The sequence below is a fragment of the Neolamprologus brichardi genome, chromosome 5 (assembly GCF_056152115.1).
Source record: "Neolamprologus brichardi isolate AB-2024 chromosome 5, ASM5615211v1, whole genome shotgun sequence".
Lineage (NCBI taxonomy): Eukaryota > Metazoa > Chordata > Actinopteri > Cichliformes > Cichlidae > Neolamprologus > Neolamprologus brichardi.
The window spans coordinates 16,089,349-16,115,915 of record NC_142108.1 but is presented as its reverse complement, the minus strand read 5'-3'; the positions used below and the strand labels follow the sequence as shown (position 1 = coordinate 16,115,915).

Here is a 26,567-nt window from a genome sequence, read left to right as displayed (position 1 = left end):
TTAACAATGATAGAAATATTAGTAACATGAGTGATGTGGTTAATGAGTTTAATAAATTCTTTGTAAGTGTTGGGCCAGATTTGGCTGATACAATTCCTGATATAACAGATTCTGCAGAGAAAGAAACTAAACTCATTGACTGTAATCCTCATTCAATGTTTTTAACGGTGGTAGAAGAAAAGGAAATCATTGATATTGTTGGGAAATCACAAACAAAAAATTCTACAGACTCTGATGACATTGACATGGAAATTGTTAAGAAAGTGATCAGTGGCATCTCCAAACCCTTAACACACATTTGCAATTTGTCTCTACAAACTGGTGCATTCCCAACACAAATGAAAACAGCTAAAGTAACACCACTGTTTAAAAATGGAGATAGACACCAATTCACAAATTACAGGCCTGTTTCTCTACTTTCACAATTTTCAAAAATACTGGAAAAAGTTTTCATTAATAGACTTGACAAATTTATAGATAAACACAAAATAATAATGGACAGTCAGTATGGTTTCAGACCAAATAGATCAACATCTATGGCATTAATGGAACTAATTGAAAATATCACCAACAATATAGATCAAAGACAATGCACAGTTAGTGTTTTTATTGATCTAAAAAAAGCTTTTGACACAATTAACCATGAAATATTACTTCATAAACTGGAGTACTATGGTATTAGAGGAGTGGTGCTAGAGTGGGTCAGAAGTTATTTGAGAGACAGGCAACAATTTGTGAAGATTGGTGAATATCAATCAGAGTGCCTGGACATTGTTTGCGGAGTTCCACAGGGGTCAGTATTGGGACCAAAGCTGTTTATCCTCTATATCAATGATATATGTAAAACATCTGATATATTGCAGTTTATTTTATTTGCAGATGATACAAATATTTTTTGTGCTGGAGAGAATTCACAGCAGCTTTTGGAAATTGTCACACAAGAAATGATTAAACTAAAAACATGGTTTGACAGAAACAAGTTATCACTAAATTTGAAAAAAACTACATTTATATTATTTGGAAATTGTAAAAAAGATGCCGGAGCAAAATTGTTAATAAACAATGTTGAAGTAGAGCAAGTTTCTGAAACAAAATTTCTGGGTGTGATAATAGATAACAAAATCTGCTGGAAACCTCACATAAAGCATATACAAGCTAAACTGTCAAGAAGCATCTCTGTACTGAGTAAAGTTAAACATTTTTTGCCTTCCAAATCACTCCGGGTACTTTACTGTTCACTTATATTGCCATATTTAGAATACTGTGAGGAAATCTGGGGAAATACTTACAAAACTTCACTTCAACCACTATGTAAAACTCAGAAAAAAGCAATCAGGATTATTACTAAAGCAGGATTTAGAGACCACACTAACATCATGTTCTTGAAATTAAAAATACTGAAGTTTATGGATCTTATAAAATATAAAACTGCAAAAATTATGTACAAAGCCAGATACAATATGTTACCAGGAAATGTACAGAGAATGTTTTTTGACAGAAACGGGGACTATGCATTGAGGGGAAAATTAAATCTGAAGACTCTTAAAGCACGGACACAGGTTAAAACCTTTTGTGTTACTATTTATGGGGTAAAACTGTGGAACAGTTTTACTGTGGACCTACAGCAATGTTCAAGCATTAGTCAGTTTATAAAGATGTTTCGAAAACTGATTTTGGAAGAATATGAAACTGATAAAGTTGATCACCCATTGTATATATAACTATGCTAAATTGTATTTAAATTATATCTATCACTGTAGCTATGTTTATACATGTTCTCCTTGTTTATTGTGTGGGGTAAGTGATGATGGGAATTAGGTGAATAGTGGGATTCAATAGAATGTTAAGCATGGGGTAGGGATTAATAAGTATGTAATACTTCTTCCTACTCCATTTCAGACCTAATAATTGTCATTTCATGTAATTGAGACTCTGTTTGATTTATTTATTTATTTATTTATATTTTTATTTATTTATTTTTTTTTATTTTCTTTGTTTTATCTGAGCACATACGTGTGTGTATGTACACAGAGTAAATGCAAGTATGTGTACTTGTGTATATATTGTTTTTTTGTATATGTCTGAAATAAAGATACTACTACTACTACTACTACTACAGTCAACAGGCCAGGTAGTGTTTTTTTCCCAATTTTCTAATGTCCATTTTTTTTTTTTTGCCTGTCCCGTTTGGCTCTTTTGCCATCAGAATTATTGTCTAAAGGCGAAGAAAGATGCCCAACGGATTTTCTTTACCAAATTGACCATCCCAGCTTTGCCGTAATGGTCCATTTGATTCACCTTTTATTCTTTATTTTATTTTCACTTGCTGAATACGGGACAGACTTGACTGGGGGAAAGAAAAGGGAGAAAGAAAGAGGGAAAGAAAAACAGTTGAGAAGAGGGACGGGGGAGAAGGGCAAAAAACAAAAACCAACAGAATAAGCAAAAAAAAAAAAAAAAATACATATATCGATCACCTGGATCACCTGTTGAGAAAGAAAAAAGAAAACAAGCAGAAGAAAACGAGAGTAATACAATAAACAACATCACAATGATATATGGGAATATGACAGTAAATACTAAATATTAAACATTATTGTGCAGCACGTAAGATCGACAGCACAGTGTGCATTGAGGTAGGAGCCAAAAAGGGTGTAGTTTGTGTGTGTGATCACCCGTGTGTACACCTGTGAGCATGGACGCGCTTGTTTTCTTAAAAGGTTCCCTCATGTAATGATCTGCTAGAGGGTGTGGGGGGCCACTGCCCCGTCCTCCAGGGCATGAAGCAGGTATGAAGGAGATCAAAACTCCAGACATCCAGAGGCCCCCAGAACACAAGAGACCAAGGAAGACCAACAGAGGGGCAGCCGTGCCATTGTCCCAGAAAGAGCTGAGGAGAGTCCCAGATGAGGGGTCACCCAGCAGCCACGGAGCAGAAGCCAGGGGGGGTTGCAGCGACGTGCCCGTAAGCTCCGCCGGCAGCCAGCTGTGCCTGAGTGACCGAGCCCCAGGCCGAGAGGCCGGGGGCACCCCACCTCCGAAGTGGCCCAAGCGAGCCCCAGGCTCCAGGCCCCGATAAGCAGCCGCCAAGGAGTGAGCCGGTGTGTACCCGGACGCCCACCCCCGGACACAAAGAACCACCAACGCACCGATGTCTGAGGGAGTCCGCCCCCGGCAGGGGAAGTGGTGGGGGGAGATAGGCCTCCAAACCTTGGAGGGCCTGAGCTGTCCTCAGAGAGGTGGCGTCTGATACCCAACCTGACATATGGACACAGACATACAGGCACACACAGATACAAACATCCATTCCCACCCTCATGCTCTCATATGCACTTACTCCACACTTAACCAACGTGGAGACAGACATAAAGAGACGCTGTACACACAATCACACTCCCCAAGCGTACTCTACGAACCGGGTCTAGGTACCCTTGCCCCTGGAGGGGGGAACTGCACCCAGACCCAGGTTGTGTTACCCTTTTTCCCTGCGGTGGGGAGAAGCAGACCGCCCCGACTCCGCAGCAGCAGGGAGGCCCCACATTCCGGACCCCAGTCGGACGGCCAACTCCTCCTCCTAGCCCCCCTGCTCCAGCAGACCGCAGAGAACGAGGGTGAGAGAAGACTCCTAACCTCCCTCCACCCGCTCATTGTAGTGTTGATGTATGTGTGTTCTAAGGTGCATTTAAAACCCAGGAGGGCATGGAGCTACCTGCCAGAGAGCAGCAGGTAAGCGCATAGTCCCTCCTGCTAGCCCTCAATGTCTACGTGTATTTAAAATTGATCTAACGTCCATTTTTAGCGAGTCCATGCAAACTTGTGCCTCTTCTTGGCTGACAGGGGTGATGCTCTGTGTGGTCGTATGCTGCTGTAGCCCATCTGCTTTAAAGTTTGTGCATTCATCATGTGTAATCAGTGGCTATTTGAATTACTGTTGCCTGCCTATCAATAGAGGAAATAAAAGTTAAAGATTCTAATTTTGACTCGACTTCTAATTAAAGTGAAGAAGTATTTAACTATTAGGAAAAAAAAATTAAACTTCACATTAATGGTTTCAGCTGTTTCCTTAGGTTTGTGTAACTTCAAAGTTTATTCTCCAGTTTGATGACAACTGCTGAAATGATCGAAAGCTTCAACACAATTATGACTGCAAGCTGAGCTTGTTTAAGCTACAACAGCAGCAACGTTTAAAGACAAACAAGAATTTTGAGACTGTCACTGAGCAGACATGGAGGCCTTTATTGTTTAACTATATTCATAGTACAGTGCCACATCTCTCATCCACTGTAGCCCCCGTCACACACATTAGTCAACAACTTTTAACCACCATCGTGCACACACATACACACACCACACACACACACTCACACTGTTTTCAATGTAAACATTGCAGGCTTAAAGAGTGATACAAAAAGCAGGTAGTCAGACAGTTTCTGTCAACAGCGTCTGCTCTTCCAGACGTACTCTAAGAGTTCAGAGGATGATGACACAAAAAATAAAAAATTTCTGGTTGTTCTTCTAGGGAACAAAAAAAAAGTCAAATTTTCTCCCATCACTGTGGTCTCATACTCACACACTCACAGGATTCTCATTCAAGCAAATGGTTTTATCAAAGTGTACTTAAAGTGTTTTCTTTTGAATGCTTGCAGTAGGCAGAAGGGGGAATAGTGAATTTCTGAAGTGAAACATCTAGCAATGATTATGTTCTTTATTCATAATCCTTCCTACAGGAAAAAGGCCTTGTGTGTCAGTTCCCTTGTGTGGTCACAGGATGAACATCTTCTCAATCCCGTCTGGAGCTGCATTACCTTTTAGCGCGTACAAAGTACAAGGCGTTGGTTTTAGGGTAGTATTTCACATTCTGTTTTTTGTCCATGAGGCCCCCAAAGATGATGAGCTCTCCCCTGCCCTGTACCACAGTGTGAAGGCTGGTCTCCGGTGGTCCTGTGACTGCAGGTGGAGTCCCGTTCCCATAAACTCTCCAAGACACTACCCCGGCAGACTTGGCTCGGGACACATCGAGCACGTACATCTGCATGGGCTTGCAGTTGAGAGACTGGTACAGAGGTTTGCCTACGTTTAGGCTCTGCGGCGGATGATGACCGAGACGCCTCGCAATAGGCGGGATAGCATGTCCATCGGCTCCAGCCACCTGAGGAGGACTGGAGGAGGATGACGGAGGGGTTCCTGGAGGACCTGCTCCACCTCCAGGAGAAGGCCCCTGTGTCTGAAGGGAAGATGATGATGAAGAAGAAGGTACAGATGAGGAAGATTTGTTTTTCACTGCCTCCAGCCCTCGTCGTAAGGCAGCAGGGGACACTGCACCTGGTGGGGTGCATGGGGAGCCTGAGGGAGGCGTATGCAGGCCGTTGGTGCTGGGGACCTCAGGATGGTGAGCAGCGGAGGGGGGAGACTCCCATCCATAGTCAGTGGAGGAAGGCAGGTGAGGACGAGAGGGAGGAGATGCAGCCTGGGCTGGGCTGGTCCGGGGGGAAGGGGAGGATCCATTTATTAAGGGAGGAAGAGGAGGGCTTTCTGGGCCTTGTGAAGGAGATGGCTGCTGAGAGGAGGACGGGCTCCCGTCTCTGGCACCACCTCTCACTGAAGGCCGAGGTCTCAGAGTGCCCCATCGGCCATTTACACACGGAGCCTCTTCAACAGCTCCCAGAACAACACCGGCAGCACCGCTCCGAACGGGAGACTGAGAGCGCAGGGAAGGAGGTTCAGGGCCCAGAGGGGCAGGCGTGGCACTTATGGGGGAGGGCCGAGAGTTAAGACTTGGGCTTAGCGGTGCCCGCCCAGATGGAGCCTGTGAGAAGACCACCACACACTGGCCCACCTTGCGTGTAAAAAAAGAACAAGTTGGGAAGAAGAAGCATTAGTGAACACGGTTTACAAGTATTCACAAAACTCAGGAGTGTACTATAAAGAGACATACTGGGTTAAGGAGGTATTTTGAAGGTAAAGTCAAAGAGTGACTTTATGTTTTTTGTTTTTAACCTGGTCACAACAGTACCTTAAGATGAAGGCAGAACTGACCAGGGAAAGTTTGTTTTGGAGTTTTCAACAAAAAAAAAAAAAAATCAGTTTCAAATGTCTCAACCATAACCAATTACTTTCAAGGGAACATGTTCGAAGTGCCATATAGATTATCTTAAACATACACCAATCAGAGGCATAACATTATGACCACCTGCCTAATACTGTGTTGGTCCCACTTTTGCCCTGACCCACTCACAGGCATGCACTCCACTACACCCGTCCTTTAAGTCTTGTAAGCTGTAAGGTGGGCCACCATCTGTAGGACATATTTGTCCAACACATTGAACAGATGCTCGATCGGATTGAGATCTGGGGGATTTGGGGAGCAAGTTAACACCTCAAACTCGCCTTTTAGCTCCTCAAACCATTCCTGACCCATTTTTTCTTTGTGGCAGGGGTGGACAGGGGTCAGCATGAACACATTGACTGGTCTGCAGCTATACAGCCCCATGCGCAAAAACTGCAACCCTCTGTGTATCCTAACAACTTTGTCAGAACCTGCATCAGTGACCATATTATGCAGTGTATGTTATACATGCAACCTACAGACCGAAACACTGAATTCATTCAGTTGGTAATGTAGAAAGACCAGGAGCAGGAACAAGTCCACGGAGGGGTTTTTATTTATAGATATATATGCCTAGCCAAGGAAGAAACCTAGCTATGTCGAATGTGCTTTGTAACACACACCTTTAATTGATGGCTAAGTCACACACACTCACTCACCCTACATGCTGGGTGACACCACAGCTCTGGGGCTCCATGGTCCTCGTTTTCCACCTGCAGCTGCTGCCACCTCCATGGTAGTGCATCCATGTGGAGTAGCCAAGCATCTTTAAGAAGCTATGATTAGGGAAAAAAACAAATCAGTTCTCATGTTTCAAGGATCTGTTTTAAAACTGGAAAGAAAGAATAAAAACTTACTGCATTCGGACCACCACATCCTCCCAAGATGAGCAGCGTCTGATCGTCTATCACAATCTAATGAATAAACATTTGAAGAGCATCATTTATTTCACATATAAAACATAGATGGACTTTTCTGGCACCTTTAGTAAATGCACAAAGAGACAAGTCAAAGTCAAAACTTCCACAGGGCTGTTAAAATGATTAAGCATCCCTGTTTAAATACTGAAGCCTTACTTGTGACTGGCCGCCTCGTGGGTGTGGTGATGGTCCAGATATGGGCGGTTTGGACCAGGACCACTGCTCCAGGTCAAGAACCCACACTTCATTACTCCTGTCATAACCAAAAGAGGACCAGTGGAAATTTTCATTCAGTAATACATCCCTGTTCATAACATCTAAATCTAAAAGGATTAGTAATCTGTATTGAAATATAATTCCTGAGAGTCGAGTGTGGGAAGATTTACTGTACTTGGGAACAGTGATTACTGCCGTCTAAGATCACAGTCTGTACAACACATTGTTTCAGATCTAATTTAATCTGTTTCACATGTGTTAACCAACCAAGCGAAGCCTTTGCAATGGCAACCTATTAACACCACTGTAGTTTAAATAAGCAAAAATTTTGACTAGTCTTTCTAATTTCATGCAGTCAATTACAAATAAAACCTTCTTACATCTGACGTGCTCCTAAAGATCCCCCGAACACTATCATGTTGTTTCCTATTACAGATGAAGAATGGCCTGCCATAGGTGGAGGTCCATGTGTCGTTACTATACAGTTCCACCTGAGACAGAGGAAAAAACAAAGTATATGGAAAAAGAAGACAATAATAATGAAATTTTTAAACTAGTTCATATTTGGCCACCATGTCTCAGTCACTCCTTCTCACCAGTTCTTTGAAGGAGAGTAGGTGTGGATTTCATCAAAAAAACGTTCTGGTTGGTGTAGTGGATAAGGGCTGGGGCGAGTCCATCCCCCAAACAGCACTAACAGATCTTTGTGCATCACTAGAGTCGCTCCAGCTTTAGGAGATGGATAAGAGCCTGTTTAAAGGAAATAAATACAATAATTATTGGAAAATAAGTATGCCAGATTTTTAAATAAGTCATCAATTACACATACATATCAGAAACTGTTTCCTCTTTGCTTTAACTCATACATTGTATAATTAAATCTGCTATTAAGCATGTGACTATTGTTCTCTCTAGCATGTCCTGCTGAATATGGGTGACTGGTCTTCAAAGATTTTTGACAGAAAATTGGGAAAGAGTGGAGTTTGACCCAAACCGTGAGATGAGATGTTATACCTCAAGGATGTAGCATTAATTATACAATAATTACATTTAGGAAAATAAAACATAAATATAAACAGGCAGATCTGTAACCTAAACTCATCCAAACCTCTGTGTGGTCCACCAAACAATTTACCCGACGTTTCAACATGAAAAATCAGTTTTAAGATTAAAAACATGTTAACATAATGAGAATTATGGGAGCAGTAATTATAAGAAAATTGGCACCATGGATGGGATTAACAGTTTCGTCAAACTTTGTGCTGTAGTGGGGACACTTTAAATGACCATTAAAAACATGTTGAACTGTTTACTACACTCTATAAACCAAGGCAGAACCATTATGTTGCCATAGCAATACATCAAATAGGTAGGTTGCACTTTAGAGACTGGTTGGAGAACTATCCCCGTCCCCCACCCACCCAAATCAACAGTAACCAGACAACTATGTTGGATATCTAGGTAAACCAAACTGTAACTACCCAAATGTATCTAAAAATCATAGCTTGTGTTCCCCAGGTTGAAAGTCTGACCCAATCACATTTTCACCCAGATGTGGCTGACTTTTTCTCTTTATACTATCTCACTCCACTTCCTACAAGCCTTTTCTCAGAGAGCCAACTCAACCTTTCAAGGAAACTGTCCCCACACAGCTCCCCTTACATAAGACGCTACTTGTTTCCAGAACAGTTGTAAAAGGGGTTACAACCTCTGATTTGTGTTGTTCTTACCAGCCTGTGAAATTGTTACCTGAGGCCAAAGGGCGGATCCACTCCTTGCTGTTGAGGTCAAGTCTCCATAGGTCATTGAAGGCAGCATTGCAGCTACTCTGAGTGCAACCCCCAAACACATACATGGACTGATTTGAGTCATAATAACATGCACCTGCAACCCACAAGAAGAGAGAATAAATACCCAGTGTGTATAGTTAAAGTCTCTGCACACAATGCTTTAAGGATCATCCTGTTCTTTATGAGATGGCACCAACAGCTTGTCTGACACTACATTTAAACCACTGTGATTAAAAGGGTTTATGGTTTATGTATTACTCCAAGTGGCCTATTATGACAGTGACATAGCACAAATCAGCATTTTAAGATTTCAAAACAAAAATGATGAAAGAACATTTCACTTCAAATGCAGCTGGTGAAGAAAAATGAAAAAAATTAAGTTGCTAATAATCTATTTTAAGACCAGCAGTAGTCTATATGTGGATTAAATGTCTGATGCTGCTCTTTTCATGAGTCATCTACCACAGACTAAAAGCCCTTTTTAATTGCTGTACATTAAACTTATAATCTGATCCATACCTTAAATCAGCGGTCCCCAACCCCCGGGCCTTGTGTTATGAATAAATTTTCTTTTTTTTGGTACCGGTACTAGTTTTATTTTGTTGTATTTATCCGCGACACCTTAAAGGCCGGTCCATGAAAATATTGTCGGGCATAAACCGGCCCGTGGCGCAAAAAAGGTTGGAGACCGCTGCCTTAAATTACATCCAAACATTTAGAGGCTTCAGATCCAAAAAAGATGAAGTGGCATTTTATTTTGACTTGTAGGAAATAGACACACCAACCTGTAAGTGGGACAAAATGCTTTTGACATGAAGCATGGTAAAAGGGTCATATACTAACTGTGTGAAAAGCGCTGAGTGATGGGAGTTCCTGGATATGGGTATGTGCGACTTTCCCACTGGATATTACCCTCCTGGACAGCTCTCAAAAATCCATGGTAACACTGATAGGCAACACCTAGTTAGCAGAGAGAGTGTTTAAGAAACAGAAGGCAGAAAAAGTGGAGAAAGCAGATTCTAAGCAAAGATAAACAAGCATCCACCTTATGATTAAATATTATGCAAACATGAGCGGCGTACCTTTAATGAGACGGTACCACTGCTTACAAACGAGTGCAGCGGTCTTGTGCTCCTGGTAAGGTGAGAGGAAGGACAAAATATACTCTAGAACTTCCTCCGGCAGCTCCACCATTGTCCTCCCTTCTCCTTTGGCACCACTGTCCATGTTCCCTTCTTGACAGGAGGACCCCATCTTTGCTTCCACTTCCTCCGTTATCCCAGCAGGCTCTGAACCTTCATCCTCTGTATCCATGGCAACATGTCCTCCTCCATCTTCATTGTCAGGGGAACGGGACATTATTGTCTGTTGAGACATTGGGAGACAGGCTATTGATGCTAAGGGGACTATTTTGAATCAACTAGATTTAATTGTGCTCTATACATTCTTACTGGAATCCCCATTTTACAGATGCCTGTATGATTGATTCACTCAGCCTAAACACAGAGAGGGTGAAGGCTTTAAATTGGAAGAGATCTGCTCCTAGCCAAGAAACCCAATGACACTGCAAAGCTGCAATCAGCATAAAATTAGCGCTCGACGACCTTAAGTGTGATATCCACTGTTTAGAACAGGTGGAGTCCTTTCTTTGAGTATCTGGTCTGTCCACACCGGACGTTTCGGTTATATCATTAGCTACATCTAATTAGCTGCCGTTAGCCATCACATTATAATGCAATACTGGGTAGCTAGTGCTAATTATCGCCTAAAGCTAAGTCACGCTATTAGGGGAAGTAACGTCATATTTCATAAGGCTAAATGAGCTTTGATTTTTGCTACAAACTGCAATTTATCCAACTAACCAACCGGCTAATGGTACCGTATTGTGACCAAGAAAAAATATTTTGTGCTAGCTTTGGCTAACGCTAGTCAACTTGTCATGAGCATCCACGCTAACGTTAGCTAACAGAAAAAGAACCTTTTGGCTAGCGGTGTCAAAGAAAAGGTGCATTTTCTCGACAACACCTCTGCTTTAAACAGCATAAAATCGCTCGCTTCTTAGCTGTCTTGTCGACACGACATCCTCTCAGGTCAGCAGCCTTATCTAGTGTTACCACCCTCCTAACTGACGAGCTAGTCGAAACCTTCAGTCTTCTGCTAATAATCTTTGCTAACGCTAGCTCAACCACAGGCTATGTGTAATGTCAGTTTCCCTCTTTATTATAAGCTGTCAGCTTCACTCGGTGACTACGGCAGATTTGTCTGGTACCGTTGTTTAAGACGTTTTCTTTTCAGGGCTCTGAGTGTGAAGCTTTCCTCTCCTCCTCCTCCCCGTTATCAGCTCCAAAGATTCCTCTGCAGCCTCCAAACAGTCGCCATCTTCCGCTGTGAACAGCGACCTCCTCCGCAGCTCAGCGACGCTCCGGTAGCCGCTAACCGTCTGTGGTACCAGGGTGGGTCCTCAGCCCCAAACAGCCGCCCAGGGCAACACGCTGTGTGTGACCGTTGTATGGAAGCCTTTTTCAGCCATTCAATTATTAATTACTTTTTTTTTTTTGTTTTAAATTGAACGCTAAGTTGAAATTTTGAGTAATTAAGTAAGAAAATGGAGATCCATAACTACAAAAGTCAAAAATTTAAAATGCTAACTCAAAATGTAGTCTTTAGTCTAAAAGAATGTTCAGTTGCAGAAAACCATTTCCATACCACTGTTAAGGTTTTTATAGTTGTATATTTATGTATTTTGTATATATATATGTATAGTTTATTGAAGCAAAAAACAAAACAAAAACAGAAAACAAGAACAGAAGTCTTACCAAATAAGCCTGACATTCATAACAGCAGCATTAATAAATACACAACATAATGTAAGAAGATACCCAAAATAAAGTTTGAATTAAAACATATCTAGGGGAGATTTTCCTCAAGAGAAAAATAAATATATAAATATATGAAAAGTGCACTTTATTGCCAAATTTTAGTTGTTTTCGCAGCTTTCCAGTTGCTGGAGGCTATAATAGTGTTGAGTTAAGATTTGAATTCTGCTGTAAAAAATTAAATAAAAGTTTCTTTTTGCTGAATTTACATTAATGAAATGTTGCAGCTTGAATACATACCATGTTTTCCTGAACTTGAGCTTTAATTTTATTTATTTAATTGTTTTTTGCTTTTTTTTCCTGCTGGTACTGGCTGGTCTGAAGGTTCAACAGACCAATTTTTCAGTCTAGCTTTCCCCTGTGCATCTTCACACAGGATGACATTTTTCCATGGGCTCGGGAAAGAACAACTCGTCCCACACATCTGTAAAAAAGAAACCTCTCCCCCAGGTTTTATACTGTTCACTCCAATGCAAGAGTTTGGCAGTCTTTGCAATCTGGGAAGCTTACTGGTTTCCAGCACCTATTGTATCTTGTATTTATTTAAAACAGTGAAAGGATAAAATGTGTCCTGTTGTTGTGAGTAGAAAAATTTATATCACCAAAATACAAACATTTCCTTATTAGTGATCATCACATGTAACCTGAATACTTTTATCCTTCACAATTCACCTTCTGTATCTAAGGTACAATTAAAGTCACTAAATGACATTAAAACATCTGTCATAGGAAACAGTTGATACCATTCTCTGTCAGTAGAAGGTGAAGGCATAACTATGCAGCAGTACTTATGCTGTCTTAGGTCAGCATTAGTACTGCTGTCAAGGCAAAGTACTGAATCATCCAATGAATAAAGAAATTGGCTTGTTTTTGTCTCAGGGTGATTTGGGGCATATTTTAAAGATATTAGGTGTGGAAATGTCTGCCTTTTCTTGAATGTAATGGAAATAAATGTTTTATCATGTTATGTTTTCTTCAGAAGATTGAAACAGGAGATGGGTGTAGTTTAATAAAAGAGAAAAGAGTTCATATGTTCAAACAAAGAAGCAAACAAAACTTTACCAAAAGCAGTCTGCACTTGGCTGATGAGACTTTGATTGATGTATTTATTGAGACTTTGGATGTCTATAAGGTTGCGAGTCACTGCTATCATAAAGTTATTTTTATTGTTATGTATGTACTTTTCTTCCCAAAATTTTCCCAGAGTACAATATTAATTAATAAAGACTGAAACTAAGACTAGAACTAAAAGAAGCTAAACTAAAACTAAACATTTTCAAAAAGATAAAAAAGTAAAACAAGCAAACTCACGCTGGAAACTAACTGAAATGAAACAGAATTAAAAGCAAAAAAGTCCAAACGATATAAAAATAAAACTAATTATGAATAACAAAATTATAATAACAGTGGTACGGACGCCTTCATTTGTTAAACCACTCCATTTGGAGGCAGCCTGTGGTTGACGTTACCTGTAGCTGACGTTATGACGTCATTTCCCTTCTTCGATTTGACGGTTAAACTTGAGAGGTGTAGTGAAGCTAAGTATTAAAGCATTGCAGGGACAGCGGTTTATAAAAACATAACGTCCAAGGGTGTTTGTTTTCCGTGTGAGCAGCAGCGGTGACCGGGGTTCATTTACTGAGGATTTTAAACAGCAGACAGCTGGTGGGGTTTGCTCCGAGTGTAGCTTTAAGCTAGCAGGCTAACACGAGGCCGGGGTAAAGGTTTGGGAATTTGTTTATCCAGCTTTTATCTGATCATAAAAAGGGAAACAGTGGCGGAGCTCCCTGTGGTTTGTACTTGAGCGCTTGCCGTCGTCTCATGCCCACTGTGGGGTACATTTAGCCGGTGAAGCGAAGAGAGCCAACCAGCCACCCAGCAGTCCCGTTTAAACATGGAGGATGAAGAGGTTGCAGAAAGCTGGGAAGAGGCGGCGGACAGCGGGGTGAGAGACGCTAACATACTGTGCTAAACAAGGATGTAACAACACCCCGGCTTTAGTCTGACAGCCATCAAGGCACAGTGCAAGAGCTGTCGATAGAGTAGAGGCTTCCTGCGCCCAAAAACATTAGCGGTTTTTTTTTTTTTAATTTTCAGCCGAACTTCCTGGTTGAGTCTTGCAGGCCGTGTTGACACGGGACTGAGCACACCATCACACCAATTAATTTATCCAACTGTGGAAATAATCTGAGTAACGTCATTGTAGAAACAATATCGTAACATGTTCAGCTTTTTCCTGCAGCCCCCCCAAATGTGCCCTGAAATGAACCGTAACAGCACCTTAGCAGTCTAGTGTGTGCCACTGATTGTAGAAAATAGTTTTATAAACAGCCGCTGGTTTGTACACATACACATTTTTCTGTGTGTTTCCCCAAAAAATGAACCCTGCTAGATTTGATTGTGCTAAAGTGTAATGTGTCACTTGTGATCTAATTTGAGGTTCTCTGCAATAGCACCTAAGTGTCCTCGAAACATTGAGTTTGTGACTGTAGGGGGGTTAAATTAGTTTAGTAGCTTTTTTAAAAGTTTCTTGTTTTTATCAGCTAAACTACATATGGATCTCAGCTTTATTGGTAAGCCTTTTTATGTCTTGTTGAGAAGAGTTTTCTGCCCTACTTTTGCATATTTGTACAATCACGTAGAGTGTAATTGAGATGAAATTAATTTTTAATATTAGACATATTCAGAGCTGGAGTTGTTTGTGTATTTTGGATCGTTGTCTTGCTGCATAATCCAAGTGAGTTTGAGCTTTGGGGCATGAACTGATGGCGGGACATTCTCCTTCAGTCTTCCATGTTTGACTGTTGGTGTTATGTTGATTTTAGGAAGCGCTGTTAGTTTTATGGCAGATGTAACGGGACTCAAACCTTCCAGAAACTGAACTTTGGTCTCTACAGTCCACAGAATATTTTCCCAAAAGTCTTGGGTATCGTCAAGATATTTTTAGGCAAATGTGAGATGAGCCTCTTTGCATTCTTTTTGGTCAGCAGTCATTTTGGGGGCAATTAGGTCACAATCAAAACTGCAAGACAACATATATATGCATATATTATCTTTAGGTTCTCCTCTACTGTTAAATACACATCCAAATTTCAGTTATCTCCTGTGCACCAACATGTTTTGGATACTTTCACATTTGTGTACTTTGTCACCTGGTTATGTGTGTATTTAGTTAGTTTATAATAATTATCATACTGCCAACAAAAAGCTAAAACACAGTGCACATTTACTATAGCAACAAAGACCTTCCCAGCATAAGGTATTTGATCAATTGCATGTGAGGCTGTCTTTGGTAATGAAGGTTTAATAAAGTCTGAAACACACAGAAAAGTTTTACCTGCTGTGCTGCTGCGTTTGGTTGTCACTTAAGAGTGATTGTAGTAGGGTAATTGAGCCAGGATTGGAATGATATCCGGTCCAAATACCTGATAGGTGTATCTCTACAATGTGAACATGTTTGGTATACAGGAGGATGTGAGGACAAAAGTAGAAATTGAGTTAATTATTGTATATATGTATTATATTTCCTCCTTCAGGAAATTGAGAGAAGACTTGAGGCAAAGCTGAAAATAAATCAGGAAGCAAAGTAAGTAACCAGAAGACAAAGCTACTGCTTTCTGCTTCTTTTTTTCCCCAACAATATCTTTGTGAATATTTTTTTAAAACTTTAATAGGAAGACTAAAACTAAGGAAATGAAATTAACTTAACTTAAAACATGCCCAGACCTCTTCAAACACTAATGATTTTCTCATCTTTGCAGAAAGTCCAATTTGAAATCAGCCAGTTCACCTATACGAACTGCTGTCGTAGTCCAAGATGACTCTCTCCCAGCAGCACCACCACCTCAAATCCGAATTTTAAAGCGCCCTACAAATAACGGCAACACAGGAAACCCCGCTGCCTCGTCTCGTCCCGCTCAGCAGATGAAGTCTCTGGCCCAGAGAGAGGCAGAGTATGCAGAAGCCCGAAGGAGGATTTTGGGTAGTGCTTCTTCAGAAGAGACGCCTCAGGACAATCAGTGCCAGGACAGGTGAGTTGTAATGTCTGCAAAATCAACTGTGACAACAAAATGTTTTGAAGAAGACACCTAAAAGAGAAAAACACTGTTTTGTGATGTATTCTAATTTTTCTCTTACCATTATTAGGCCAGCTTGTATGAGTGTGCAGCAACCACTGGAACCAGTTCGTTCAAACAATCACGTGATCCGTCAACCCAACGGCCCGGATGGCACCTCAGGCTTCCGACTGTGCAGATAGGCAGGAGCTGCCTGATTCAAGACACGGATGTCTTCCTGAGAGGGCACAGAGGGTGCAGTGAGGAGTGTTGTGTGTGGTATGAAGAGCAGAGCGGTGGGACGAAATAAAATTTGACAGACGATAGACATTTGAAGATGTAGCATGGATTTAGATGAACTTCTCCACCCTCTCTCTTCTCTGCTTACTGGTGTGGTCTTTGCCTTTTGCCTTGTCTTTTCCCTCTGGAAGCTTACAAGGGGCTGGCAGAGATCAGCCAAAGATCCGAAATCCTTTGTGTTCCACACTGTGAGCAGGCTTTCGCCTCACATTCCTACACACTGTGTTACTTTGACGTACCATGAGGTGCCCTATGATTTTAGGTCTGATTGGCCGGCCGAGTGCCAGGACATCAGGTGTCTGTCTCTTCAGGGAGAATACGGAGAGCTTGCAGATTTGTGGGACCTCCCCAGAAAAGGCAAGCACACGAGGTGGCCTTTCCACTGATGAAGCGTGGGTCATGGCTGGGTATCCACCGGGGTACTGGCCTTAATTTGTCGGGTTCAGTTGGAATGAAATGCTTGACGGTGCCATAAATTTATTGCGTGTTCAGCAGCTTGAGTGAGCAGCAATAAAAAAAAAATTGTACTGATGGAGCCTTTTGGTGCCTAGCAGTGTGCTTTTAATACTGTAGTCGATGGCAGTGGCTCAGGCCACAAGTGTCCACAATCCTCTGTAAGGCACGAGTGGCCCTTAAAGAAATGCCCGGTGGGCACACAGCCTGTGGCCAAAAAGAATAGAGCTGAAGGACAGTATCACTAAATCTAAGCTTATCTAAGCAATAATGATGAAATTACTCCCTTTTTTTCTTTCTCTTTTAAAATGTTGCCCTTTTTCTGTGCTGTTTCTTTTTGTTCACATATGGTTTTAAACACTTCATATTGTTCATGTGTTTCATTTCTGACACATAGTACGTATAAGTCAGGTGATCTGTAGTGTGTAAGAGCCTAGAAGATGTAGTCTGCATAGTCGTGTCATATTCAGTTATATCTAATTGGCAGAAGACATGAACTGAAAGTTTAAAGTGTGTTTAAAAAAAAAAAAAAAAAAAAGTTCCTGTGTTGTTCCTTTGCTGTTTCGGAGCAGCTCAGCTCTGGAGTTGATGATGGATGATGGATGATGGATGATGATTTTGGTGGGTTTTCGTACCGGCTGCAGTTTGCTGATTTATTACCTACAGTTAAGAGTTGTATTAATTATTCTGAAATAATTATTTCAAGCTCAGCCTAGATGGGGATATCATCTAAAGTTTTGTGTTGGCAAATATTCTTCCAGGGCCAGGAAACCTTAAAGTTCTTTACCTAATATCATCTTACAGTGTGGTCTGCTTGTTTGGGACCACTTTAAAATAAGAGTTTGCCTGCAATAACATGATAGTATAGGCAAATCCTGATGAATAACCAGTGCTGACACTTGTAGTAAACAGTACATGAGCCTGCGGCAGGTTTTCAACCTTTCTACGCTGTTATGCCTTAAAAGATAAACAATCCTTGGTCTCCATCACACGCTCTCCAGCAGGTAGTGCTCATACATATTTGGAGCTTTCTGTGAAAGGTTATTTATGTCACAAGTAAACTGCAGCACAGCACAGGAGCACATTTATCAACATGGCTGGAAGTGTTGCATTTGTGCCACTTATTCCTGCTTCAAAAAGTAGAAGTTTTTGTTTTAGGAGATTATCTACAATGAAAAGGAGGACGTTTGGACCTACAACATCTAGATTATGTGCTACTAACACAGCGTTCCCTGGGATCCTATTCAATTATTGTAACAAAATCAGTTTCTAATCAGTTTAAATTGAAAGGGAGAAATAGTCATCCTGTACCTGTGTGACCTACCCATGATGCTTTGCTGAAGTCATTCATAGCCACCTGTCTAGTGTGAAGCTCATTTTATGTCATCATTGTTTTGAAGCTTTAGGGGGAAAAAGCTCATTAAATTTGAATACCCTTTAATAAACACACTCAGCGGTACAACTTGCTTCATGTGTTGTTATTTTAGATAACGCAGTAGTCTTGCATATGCTGCTCAGAATAATGAAGGGGGCACTGGATCAGCACAGTCTAAGATGGACTTCAGGGATATCAGTCTGCGTGTGAGGAGGCAGCAACAATCCATGATCAGATCCATAATCTGTTTATAACTATCCACTGCATCCTGTGAACTTTCGGGAAAACATGCAACAAACATGTGACTTTTTCTGCTCTAGCCTTTCACCCTCAATGGAAAAACAACCCACATAAAAATAATTTGCTACTATGACTGTCCCCATGGTGACAAACTAATCTAATATTAGAGGGAATGCAGGAAAATTTGCTTAACACTTCAAAGATTGGGTCACCAGTTTGTCTTCAAACAATCACTGAAAAAAGTTTAGTTTGCTGTAATATGTCCCATTTGTACTGGGCATGAAGAGATGAAAATGATTTTTAGGACAAACCTCACATAATGCATATTTTGTGTTATTTAGTACTGTGTAGTAATGTATTGTATCAGGAAGGAAATACATGAATTCACTGGCTTCTAATACATTTCGCACAGTAAGAAGGATTGAAATACGATATGTATCATTTTTTATAAGAGGAGAATAATTTCAGTGTTCTTATGGAAAACTTCCTGTTCTTTCTCTATTTATATACATTATACTGTTCTTTCTAGGCTATTTAAGTTCTTATTGACAGACTGTGACGTACTCTTTAGGCGCTTATACATCCTGGCCGGAGGTGGCGCTGTTAGGGTCCGGTTAGCCTGGTTCAGCAGGACAGAGCCGAGCAGGCGAAGGGTCCATTGAAAGTCGGAAGTTGGTTTTTGGGTTAGTGAAACTTGACAAGATGGCAGAAGACAACAGCTACGAGTCAATGCTCTGTGTAAAGCCAGAGGTCCATGTTTACCGGATCCCGCCGCGGGCCTCTAACCGCGGATATCGGTACGTGCTAATGTTTTTAACTGACGAGAGCAGCCAGATTTTTGATAGCGGGCTAATTTTGCAGACATGCGCCCATTATCGGACAGCAAGTTTGTCAGGATAGTTTGTTAGGTTTTTGTCATTCGATTACTGCTTTTACGGGTAGCCAATATATACTTTTAATATAAAAATTATAATTTTAACTGTATCAGCTCACGGAAATGGGACTTCAACATCCTGTCGTCTTACCTGCGACTTGCACCTGTTGGCGTTTAAAAGCTTACTTCACACGTCGATGACACGCAGATGTAACGCTGTAGCTTTGGTCTGATTGGCCGGCCAAAATGTTGATTTTAAGTATCTGTCCAATGATAGATGCAGATGCTCAACTTTAACGCTAGTAGAAAATTATTCTTGTTTTTAGTGTCTTAGTTTGAAATGTGTCGTTTGTTTTAGTGGAGTCACGTCTTTGCTCCTAAACAATTTGTTGAAAACGTCTTCTTACAAAAGGGAAAATCACACATTAAGTTATTTTCTCAGTTAATTAGTTGTATAAGTACACAGTTTTAATGCCGTAGACACAACAGTTAACAACTACTTTTTAATGGCTTTAACATTTGTAAGAGTAGATAGAGCTCATGTCTCAATTTAGTCTGACTTGAAGCTTTCATTTCCCTTCCTCCTCCATCAAAAGTAGCAGCTGGCAGTGACTGGGTCAGCTGTTTTCATAGAGGATTACACCACTTTCACAAGTAGATATGTGTTTCCTGTTTTTCTAGTGCTGCAGACTGGAAGCTGGATGAACCTGCGTGGAGTGGAAGGTTGAAAATAACTGCCAAAGGAAAGATGGCCTACATTAAGTTAGAGGATAAAAATACAGGTAGGCAGAAAAAGGACTGCTTTAATTAGTGAAGTAAGAAAGAAGACTAAGAAGAAGGAAAAAAATTGGTAGTAAACCCCAAACTAGACTGCAGTAACTAGTTAACAGTTAGGTTTGTGTCTTCATAGTTGTGTCTTACAATATGTTGACGGTTTAAATATATGGTTCAAAACCAGTATTTAAAGTGGGATTTGGCAAAGGGGATCTGGTAAAGTGTAACAGCATGATTCACCTAGAAAGGAGTCTCATAGTTACTATAGTTTTCTATGCTGAGGTCCTGTAGGTTTGTTTTCATTGCGAACAGGCTGTGATTAGCTGACCTGTCCTGCTTTGGCTCTGACGTCTTCTGCTCTTAGTGGATTTAGCCAACTGCATTTGACGATATACACTTGTGGTCACAAGTTCACGTACATCATGAGTGTTAATGTCATGGTAGTCTGGGGCATTTAATGATTTCTTTGAACTGTTCGTGTTCCAGGGTGGAATGATTACACAGTATACACCCTTAATTACTTTAAAAAACAACCTTAGGATGTGCAAGCTTGAATATAATTAGAATTCTTTTAAATATGTACATGCACCCCTACTAATAGGCTTGACCTCGGGGCTTTGGGAAAATCATTCCAGAAGCTTAATGTTAGCCTGCTTTACCAATTCCAAAACCAGTTTTGATGTGTGTTTGGGAACATTGTCCTTTTGGAACACCCAACTATGTTCAAGTTTCGACCCTCCGGAAAGAAGGGTGGAAACTTGATCTGATCTGAAGTGATCCGAGATAAAGTTGAAGAATTTGGAGGTAGTCCTCTGTCTTCATTGTTCCATCTACTTTGTGAAATGTACTGGTATCACTGGCGGCAGAACAGCTCCAGAGAATGATGCTACCACCACAGTGTTTGACAGCTGGTATAATGTTCTCAGTTTAAAAGTCTCAGCTTTACTCCTCTAAACATAACTCTTGTCATTGTGGCCAAACAGCTCAGTCTTTATCTCATCTGACCCCTAACCTTTTCTCCAGAAGGCATTTTACTTGTCCGTGTGAGGAGCTGCAAATTTCAGTCGAGTATGAAAGTGCTGATTTTGGAGCAGGGGCTTCTTTCTTGGTCGGCACCCTCTCTGTGGTGATGTAAAACTGGTTTCACTATGGACAGCAATGCTGGTGTTCCAGCAGATGTCAGTTCATGGCACGCTTGAACATTGGGGCTTTCTGTCTTTTTCCTGAACATCCTCACCAATTGCCTCTCATCTGAGGGTGAAAGTTTGGATCTTCTTCCAGTCCTTGGCAAAGTGGTGACACATCCAAAAAACTATTCAATTGCACTAGCATACAGTTGTTTAGTAGAGACCTTCCCAATGTGTGTAAATGTAGAATCCTCACATCTTTGCTGAGTTCTTTGGACTTTCCCATTATTCTGAGTATTGGTCAATACAATGAGTCTATAAAGGTCTATGTTGTACAATCATTACCCCCTGGAAATGGAACAAGTCAAATAAACCATTAAAAGCCATAATTACTGTGACGTTCATGGCCACAATGAGTGTGTGTGCAACCTTCTGACCATAGCTGTGTGAACAGATGTTATTGACTATCATGGTTGCTTTGCAACCTGTAGCCAACGAGTGTCAAAAATGCAAAGGAGTAGGTCCTGTTATTCACAACTAGCTTGTGTCTTTGAACTATTTTACTTAGATTACCTTTGTCTTTGTTGCGCACTGAGATATAAAGCTGCACGTATAGAACCACAAATTACATCCAGCAAAAATAGTTTAAAGGGTTTTGGGAATACTTTACAACATTTTGCCGTTTCAGTGATTGGTACCAGGTCAACCTTTTACATTACAGCATGACATATTGTTACAGGGTTATCAAAGCTCCTTTTCAGAAACCTTGCTGTCTTGTTTTGTTTTATTCAGTCATCTCAACTTGACAGCTTGTTGGTAACAGAAAATAACCCTGGGGCTTTGTTTGGTGTAAATTTACTCTTTGCAGGAGAGCTGTTTGCACAAGCTCCAGTCGAACAGTATCCAGGTTGTGTCGTGGAAGCAGTAACAGACTCCAGCAGGTATTTTGTGATCCGGATAGAGGATGGCAACGGTAAGACAAAGTATTTGGAACGGCATGTTTTGTTTCGTTAAGGGCATGCTCCACATTTTGTTGAGCTTGACTTAATCTCAGTATTTGTTTTGTACAACTTAACTTTTGTAATCTCATAGTCCCAGTTTCCTGTAAACTGTGTGCCCTGTAGTATGTGCGTTGTGATTTATAGATGTAAGGTTGAACCCGTGTGAACTAACTGTATAAATATCCTTTTTTTCCCCCCTTAAAGGACGTCATGCTTTTATTGGTCTGGGTTTTGCTGATCGTGGAGACTCATTTGACTTTAATGTCGCTTTACAAGACCATTTTAAGTAAGTCGCCATCTATTACGTTAGCTTTTTATTTTAATTTTATTATCCAGTTTGGGCCAAGCTTTAGGTTTATTTGAGTCCCACATCATCACTCCTCTACTGCCGAGCTTCACAGTTCAACTGAGGTGTTTGATCTGTTGTGTTTGGGGCTTTTGCCACACAGCTCCACTTGTGTCTCTTATTTCCAGCAAACATTGTTCCAGAGGTATTGGGGTTTGTTTAGATGCAACTTTACAACCCCAAGCTGTGTTACTAAGTTCTTTTTAAAGGGAAGAGGCTTTCTGACATGTCTGACATTTTAACCCTGAAATGGTTCAAATGTAACTTGAAGTTGAGCATCTTAACTTCTAGTCTAATTTTTTTTATGTGTATCAATAACCAGATTGATTTAGCAATAATAATTATTCTGCTTTCAATTTTTAAAGGTGGGTCAAACAGGAAGGTGAGCTCGCAAAACTGGAAGCTTCTCAGAGCGCAGCCCCTAAACTGGACCTGAGCTTCAAAGAGGGACAGACCATCAAAATCAGCATCGGGGTGAGCACACAGCGGAAGATTGCAGATCGAATGATGACGCGACAGGTTTCCCAGGGATTTAAAAAAGTTACATTCATTAATGTAAACGAGTATCATGCCTCAGCATTCAAACAGGCTTTTAATGCACTGTAGGGGAAAAAGTCACCACTCTGATTGTCAGCCCAGATTAAGGTAGCTGGATAAGCGCACACTACTTTTTAGGTTTTTCTCTTTTATCAGTAAGTCATGTTTGCATGAGCGGTTCTTGAGAAAGCTGGCTATTCTGCACTGTCACATTTTTGTCTCACGCATTCAGTGAATGTCAGATTTCAGATTAGTTTCTGGATTATTTCCAGTCTTTAGGAATCAAAGCTGCTCAATTAAATGAAAAATCATAAACTTGATTATTTAACTCTGTGTCTTTTAAGAAAAATAGTACTTGTTGTACCTCACAGACTCCTGTGTTTCCAAACAGATAAAACGGTTTTACGACTTTTGTTAATCAAAGTTTGAACCTTGCACAACTGAGTGCCTAAGAGGTCAAATACTTAAAAAGACGACTCTCTGTTACAGAACATCAAGAAGAAGGACGCAGGTGGTGCCAAACCACGGCCCATGGCTGGTGGCCTGCTCCCTCCTCCACCTGGAGCAAAGGCTGGAGGTATCCTGCCACCTCCGGCAGGAGCACAGACAGTCCCGCTTGCACAGGCGAACACCGGTGATCACGATGCTTCTCAACCGCAGCAGCTTTTTGCACAAATACGTGCTAACCGTAACGATGCTTATACCAACACGGATTTCTTTTTGTCTCCAAATCCAGCTCCTCTTCTAGACTTCGGCTCGCCCGTCCCTGCACCCCAGCCCAGCTCCGACGTGTGGGGAGATTTCACATCCGCGGGTTCCAAGTAAGACATCACCTACACCTCTGTGTGCCTCAGCGTTACATCCATCCATCTTTGTTTGATTTCTTTATTTTATTTCTGTGTGTGTTCATCAATCTCCCATCCTTTACCCCACCCCTCTCATCCACAGCTCCAGTACAGATGCTGTCAAGTCAGGATGGGTGCAGTTTAGTTGAGCTGTAAGAAAACGTGCAGAAACTCAGGTTCCAAACATTCCACGGACAGGACGATTGTGGTGAAAGATTTATAATTTTTCAAAAAAGAAAGTAAGAGGGGAACTGTTAGGAGACTCATTTGCTGCACTTACTCTCACTCCCTCTGACAGCACACTCTGGAAGAACAAACGTTAAAATGTGTATATTTTTACAATCTCCTGTTTCCCCACACTCTGCTATGCAGTAGGATCGATATTTTTAAATAGTCGGGTAACCACTGAAGTGTAAATGAAGTGTCCAAAAAGGTCGTCTCTTCACACTAACTTGATCAGCTGTTTCTTTATAGCTTTAAATCAGATGCTCCCATGTTTTCATCTTCAATCTGTCTATAATTGTGAGTAGATTTGATTGTGCCTATGTGCTCTTGCGCTGTCCTTTAATGGTCTGATTTCACCAGCACCGTTTAGCTTAAGGTTTTTGTTTTTTGGTGGACATTTGAGAAAATAGTTGGAATGTCCCCGTTTTGTTTAGCTGTTTACAAAAATGTGTTGTTTTTCTGCTTTAGCTACTCTCATCTTTCTGATTCTTCTTTTAGTACACCTGTTGAAGCTTTATTGATCATTTATAATTAGTTTTACATTAACTTTCCTACGCCCTCATTATTTTTTTTAATCATATGTCGGGGTAAAAAAAATCATTTCTGTCTGTCGTTCAAAGCGTCGACATGTCTTGTTGGTGTGTTTGTCCTCCGTGTGTCTTTACCTCACGTTTTAAATTGTGCCTTTTACCCAGCTGAAACTTCCTTACCCCCGTTGGCAATTGCATCGACTGTTTGATTAAGTGCCTTCCTGAAAAAAGTATATTGTATAAAATATAAACCTATGTCTTCTTGTAAATAAACTATATATATTTCAGTGGTGTTGAGTTTTTGATTTTAAATAGGAAGGTTGGTGGTTAAATCTATGGCTGCTCCAGTCACAGAGCCTGTGAATGACACATGCTTTATAAAGTGCTTTGGGTAAAAAAGTAGAGTGGAAAGGTGCTTTATCGATGAAGTCGGGACCACTGTCAGGGTTGGGGATAGTTGTATAATTTTCAAGGTCTACAATCAAGAAACGCTTTCATGTATGTAAACAGAGGATTTACATTAAGCTCCAAACCACTGTTTACACGCGAGAGCAGGAAGGACAGATAAGACTTTACCAGAAAACACATAAAAGAGCCCGCACAGTGCTGAAAATGGATAAATCACTAGATGGATGAAGCCAAGATTAACTTGTGTCAGAATGATGGGAAGGAAAAAAAACATGCACCAAACTTTACAGACACCAAACTGAAACAGATTCAGCTGAAAAACATTTAGACATTTAACGTTTCCTGTGAAGTAAGTGTGATCGGGATTTATTTACTAGACTACAGGTGTCTAATATCAGTTCATTAATACAGTTTGGCACAACACATGTTTTAGAAATGATTTGGCAGCCTGAGCTACTAATTAAAGTAAACATGAGGTTGCTGTGCAAAGAAGTGGAGACTCAGGACTGATTGGTTTTTCTAACAAAGTCAGAATAATGGTTTGTATGGAAGCTTCTTTCTGCCATTGTAACAAGAATGGGGGGGAGGTGGGGGGGTCACAATTTCAATTTCATAACTCATAATAAAATAAAGATCCTAAAGATTCACCTTGTATGCATTTTTAAATTTCTCCCTGAAGGCAAAGTACCTAACAACAACCAACTTTTATTCATCACGTACACAATCATACAGAGTAAAACATGCAGTGAAATCCTTGCGTCCGAAAGGACAGGCTGCAGACGTGGTCGCGCCATCTCAGGGCTTGGTTTTAGCATGGAGGGCTAGCCAGGACCCTTAATGGATACCACCGGCAGACAGGAAATGAACTTGCAACTCCTGCTCCAAAGGTGTGCAGTAACTACGCTGTCCAGCTGCTTGTTATTTTATATGTTTTTATTTTTGTTATTAAATAGTAGATGAATGGATGGATTGGATTTTAGATATTATTTTGATGCTTTTAAAAGATAAATGTCTCTCATTTTGTTTACTGAAATTGTTTTTAAAATATTTTATTTAAAAATAATATTGTTTTATTAAACATATGGCAAAATGGATTTGATTGGATGTTAGATATTAAAAATGTGAACTGAAAAAGTAAATGTCTTATTATTTTTGTTCATTTAAGATGATTATTTAAGAGAGGTTATTTAAAAATATAACTTTAATTCATTTTTTAAATTAAGCATTGGATATGATAATATGACTGGATTTTAGATAGTTAAAAGTGTTATTTTGTTCACTTAAAATTATTATTTATAAGATATTTTGAAATAAAATAATGAAGTGTATCGATTCTTTAATTTAACCTTGGATAAATGTATATGCTCGGATTTTAGATATTATTTAAAAGATAAACATCTGCATCACTAAAAATATTTCATTTTTTACAAATTTCACACTTCAAACATACACACTTTTTTTTTAAAAGATACTCGTTTATTTGAGTGAATAACAGCGTTCATTCAAAATGCCAGCGCGTTATGGAGCTCGGTGTGATCATATGATAGACCCGCCGCTGATCTGTATGAA

At 40.5% G+C, this 26,567-nt stretch overlaps 3 protein-coding genes and 1 long non-coding RNA gene across 4 annotated transcripts; 2 read left to right on the top strand and 2 right to left on the bottom strand.

The window, feature by feature from the left end:
* Positions 1 to 4,201: 4,201 nt before the first annotated feature.
* On the bottom strand, positions 4,202 to 11,489 carry fbxo42 (F-box protein 42). Its single transcript, XM_006783383.3, has 10 exons — positions 11,302 to 11,489; positions 10,115 to 10,397; positions 9,876 to 9,992; positions 8,992 to 9,126; positions 7,839 to 7,992; positions 7,623 to 7,733; positions 7,183 to 7,279; positions 6,964 to 7,020; positions 6,766 to 6,882; positions 4,202 to 5,836 (listed from the first exon to the last, which is right to left on the bottom strand). Exons 2-10 carry the CDS (start codon positions 10,389 to 10,391, stop codon positions 4,802 to 4,804), a joined length of 2,100 nt encoding a protein of 699 aa, XP_006783446.1. The 5' UTR covers positions 10,392 to 10,397; positions 11,302 to 11,489; the 3' UTR covers positions 4,202 to 4,801.
* A 1,905-nt stretch (positions 11,490 to 13,394) lies between these two features.
* LOC102782395 (SUZ RNA-binding domain-containing-like) lies at positions 13,395 to 18,178 on the top strand. The gene is made up of 4 exons (XM_006783385.3): positions 13,395 to 13,853; positions 15,445 to 15,494; positions 15,670 to 15,939; positions 16,055 to 18,178. The coding sequence occupies exons 1-4, from the start codon at positions 13,803 to 13,805 to the stop codon at positions 16,164 to 16,166; spliced, it is 483 nt and encodes a 160-aa protein (XP_006783448.1). The 5' UTR covers positions 13,395 to 13,802; the 3' UTR covers positions 16,167 to 18,178.
* Positions 14,980 to 19,344, bottom strand: LOC118453490 (uncharacterized). The gene is made up of 3 exons (XR_004843334.2): positions 18,896 to 19,344; positions 16,046 to 16,201; positions 14,980 to 15,965 (listed from the first exon to the last, which is right to left on the bottom strand). It is a non-coding gene; the product is annotated as an uncharacterized LOC118453490 (long non-coding RNA).
* Positions 18,971 to 24,875, top strand: necap2 (NECAP endocytosis associated 2). Its single transcript, XM_006783384.3, has 8 exons — positions 18,971 to 19,128; positions 19,887 to 19,987; positions 21,975 to 22,079; positions 22,312 to 22,393; positions 22,819 to 22,927; positions 23,480 to 23,624; positions 23,727 to 23,811; positions 23,939 to 24,875. Exons 1-8 carry the CDS (start codon positions 19,034 to 19,036, stop codon positions 23,982 to 23,984), a joined length of 768 nt encoding a protein of 255 aa, XP_006783447.1. The 5' UTR covers positions 18,971 to 19,033; the 3' UTR covers positions 23,985 to 24,875.
* Positions 24,876 to 26,567: the final 1,692 nt, after the last annotated feature.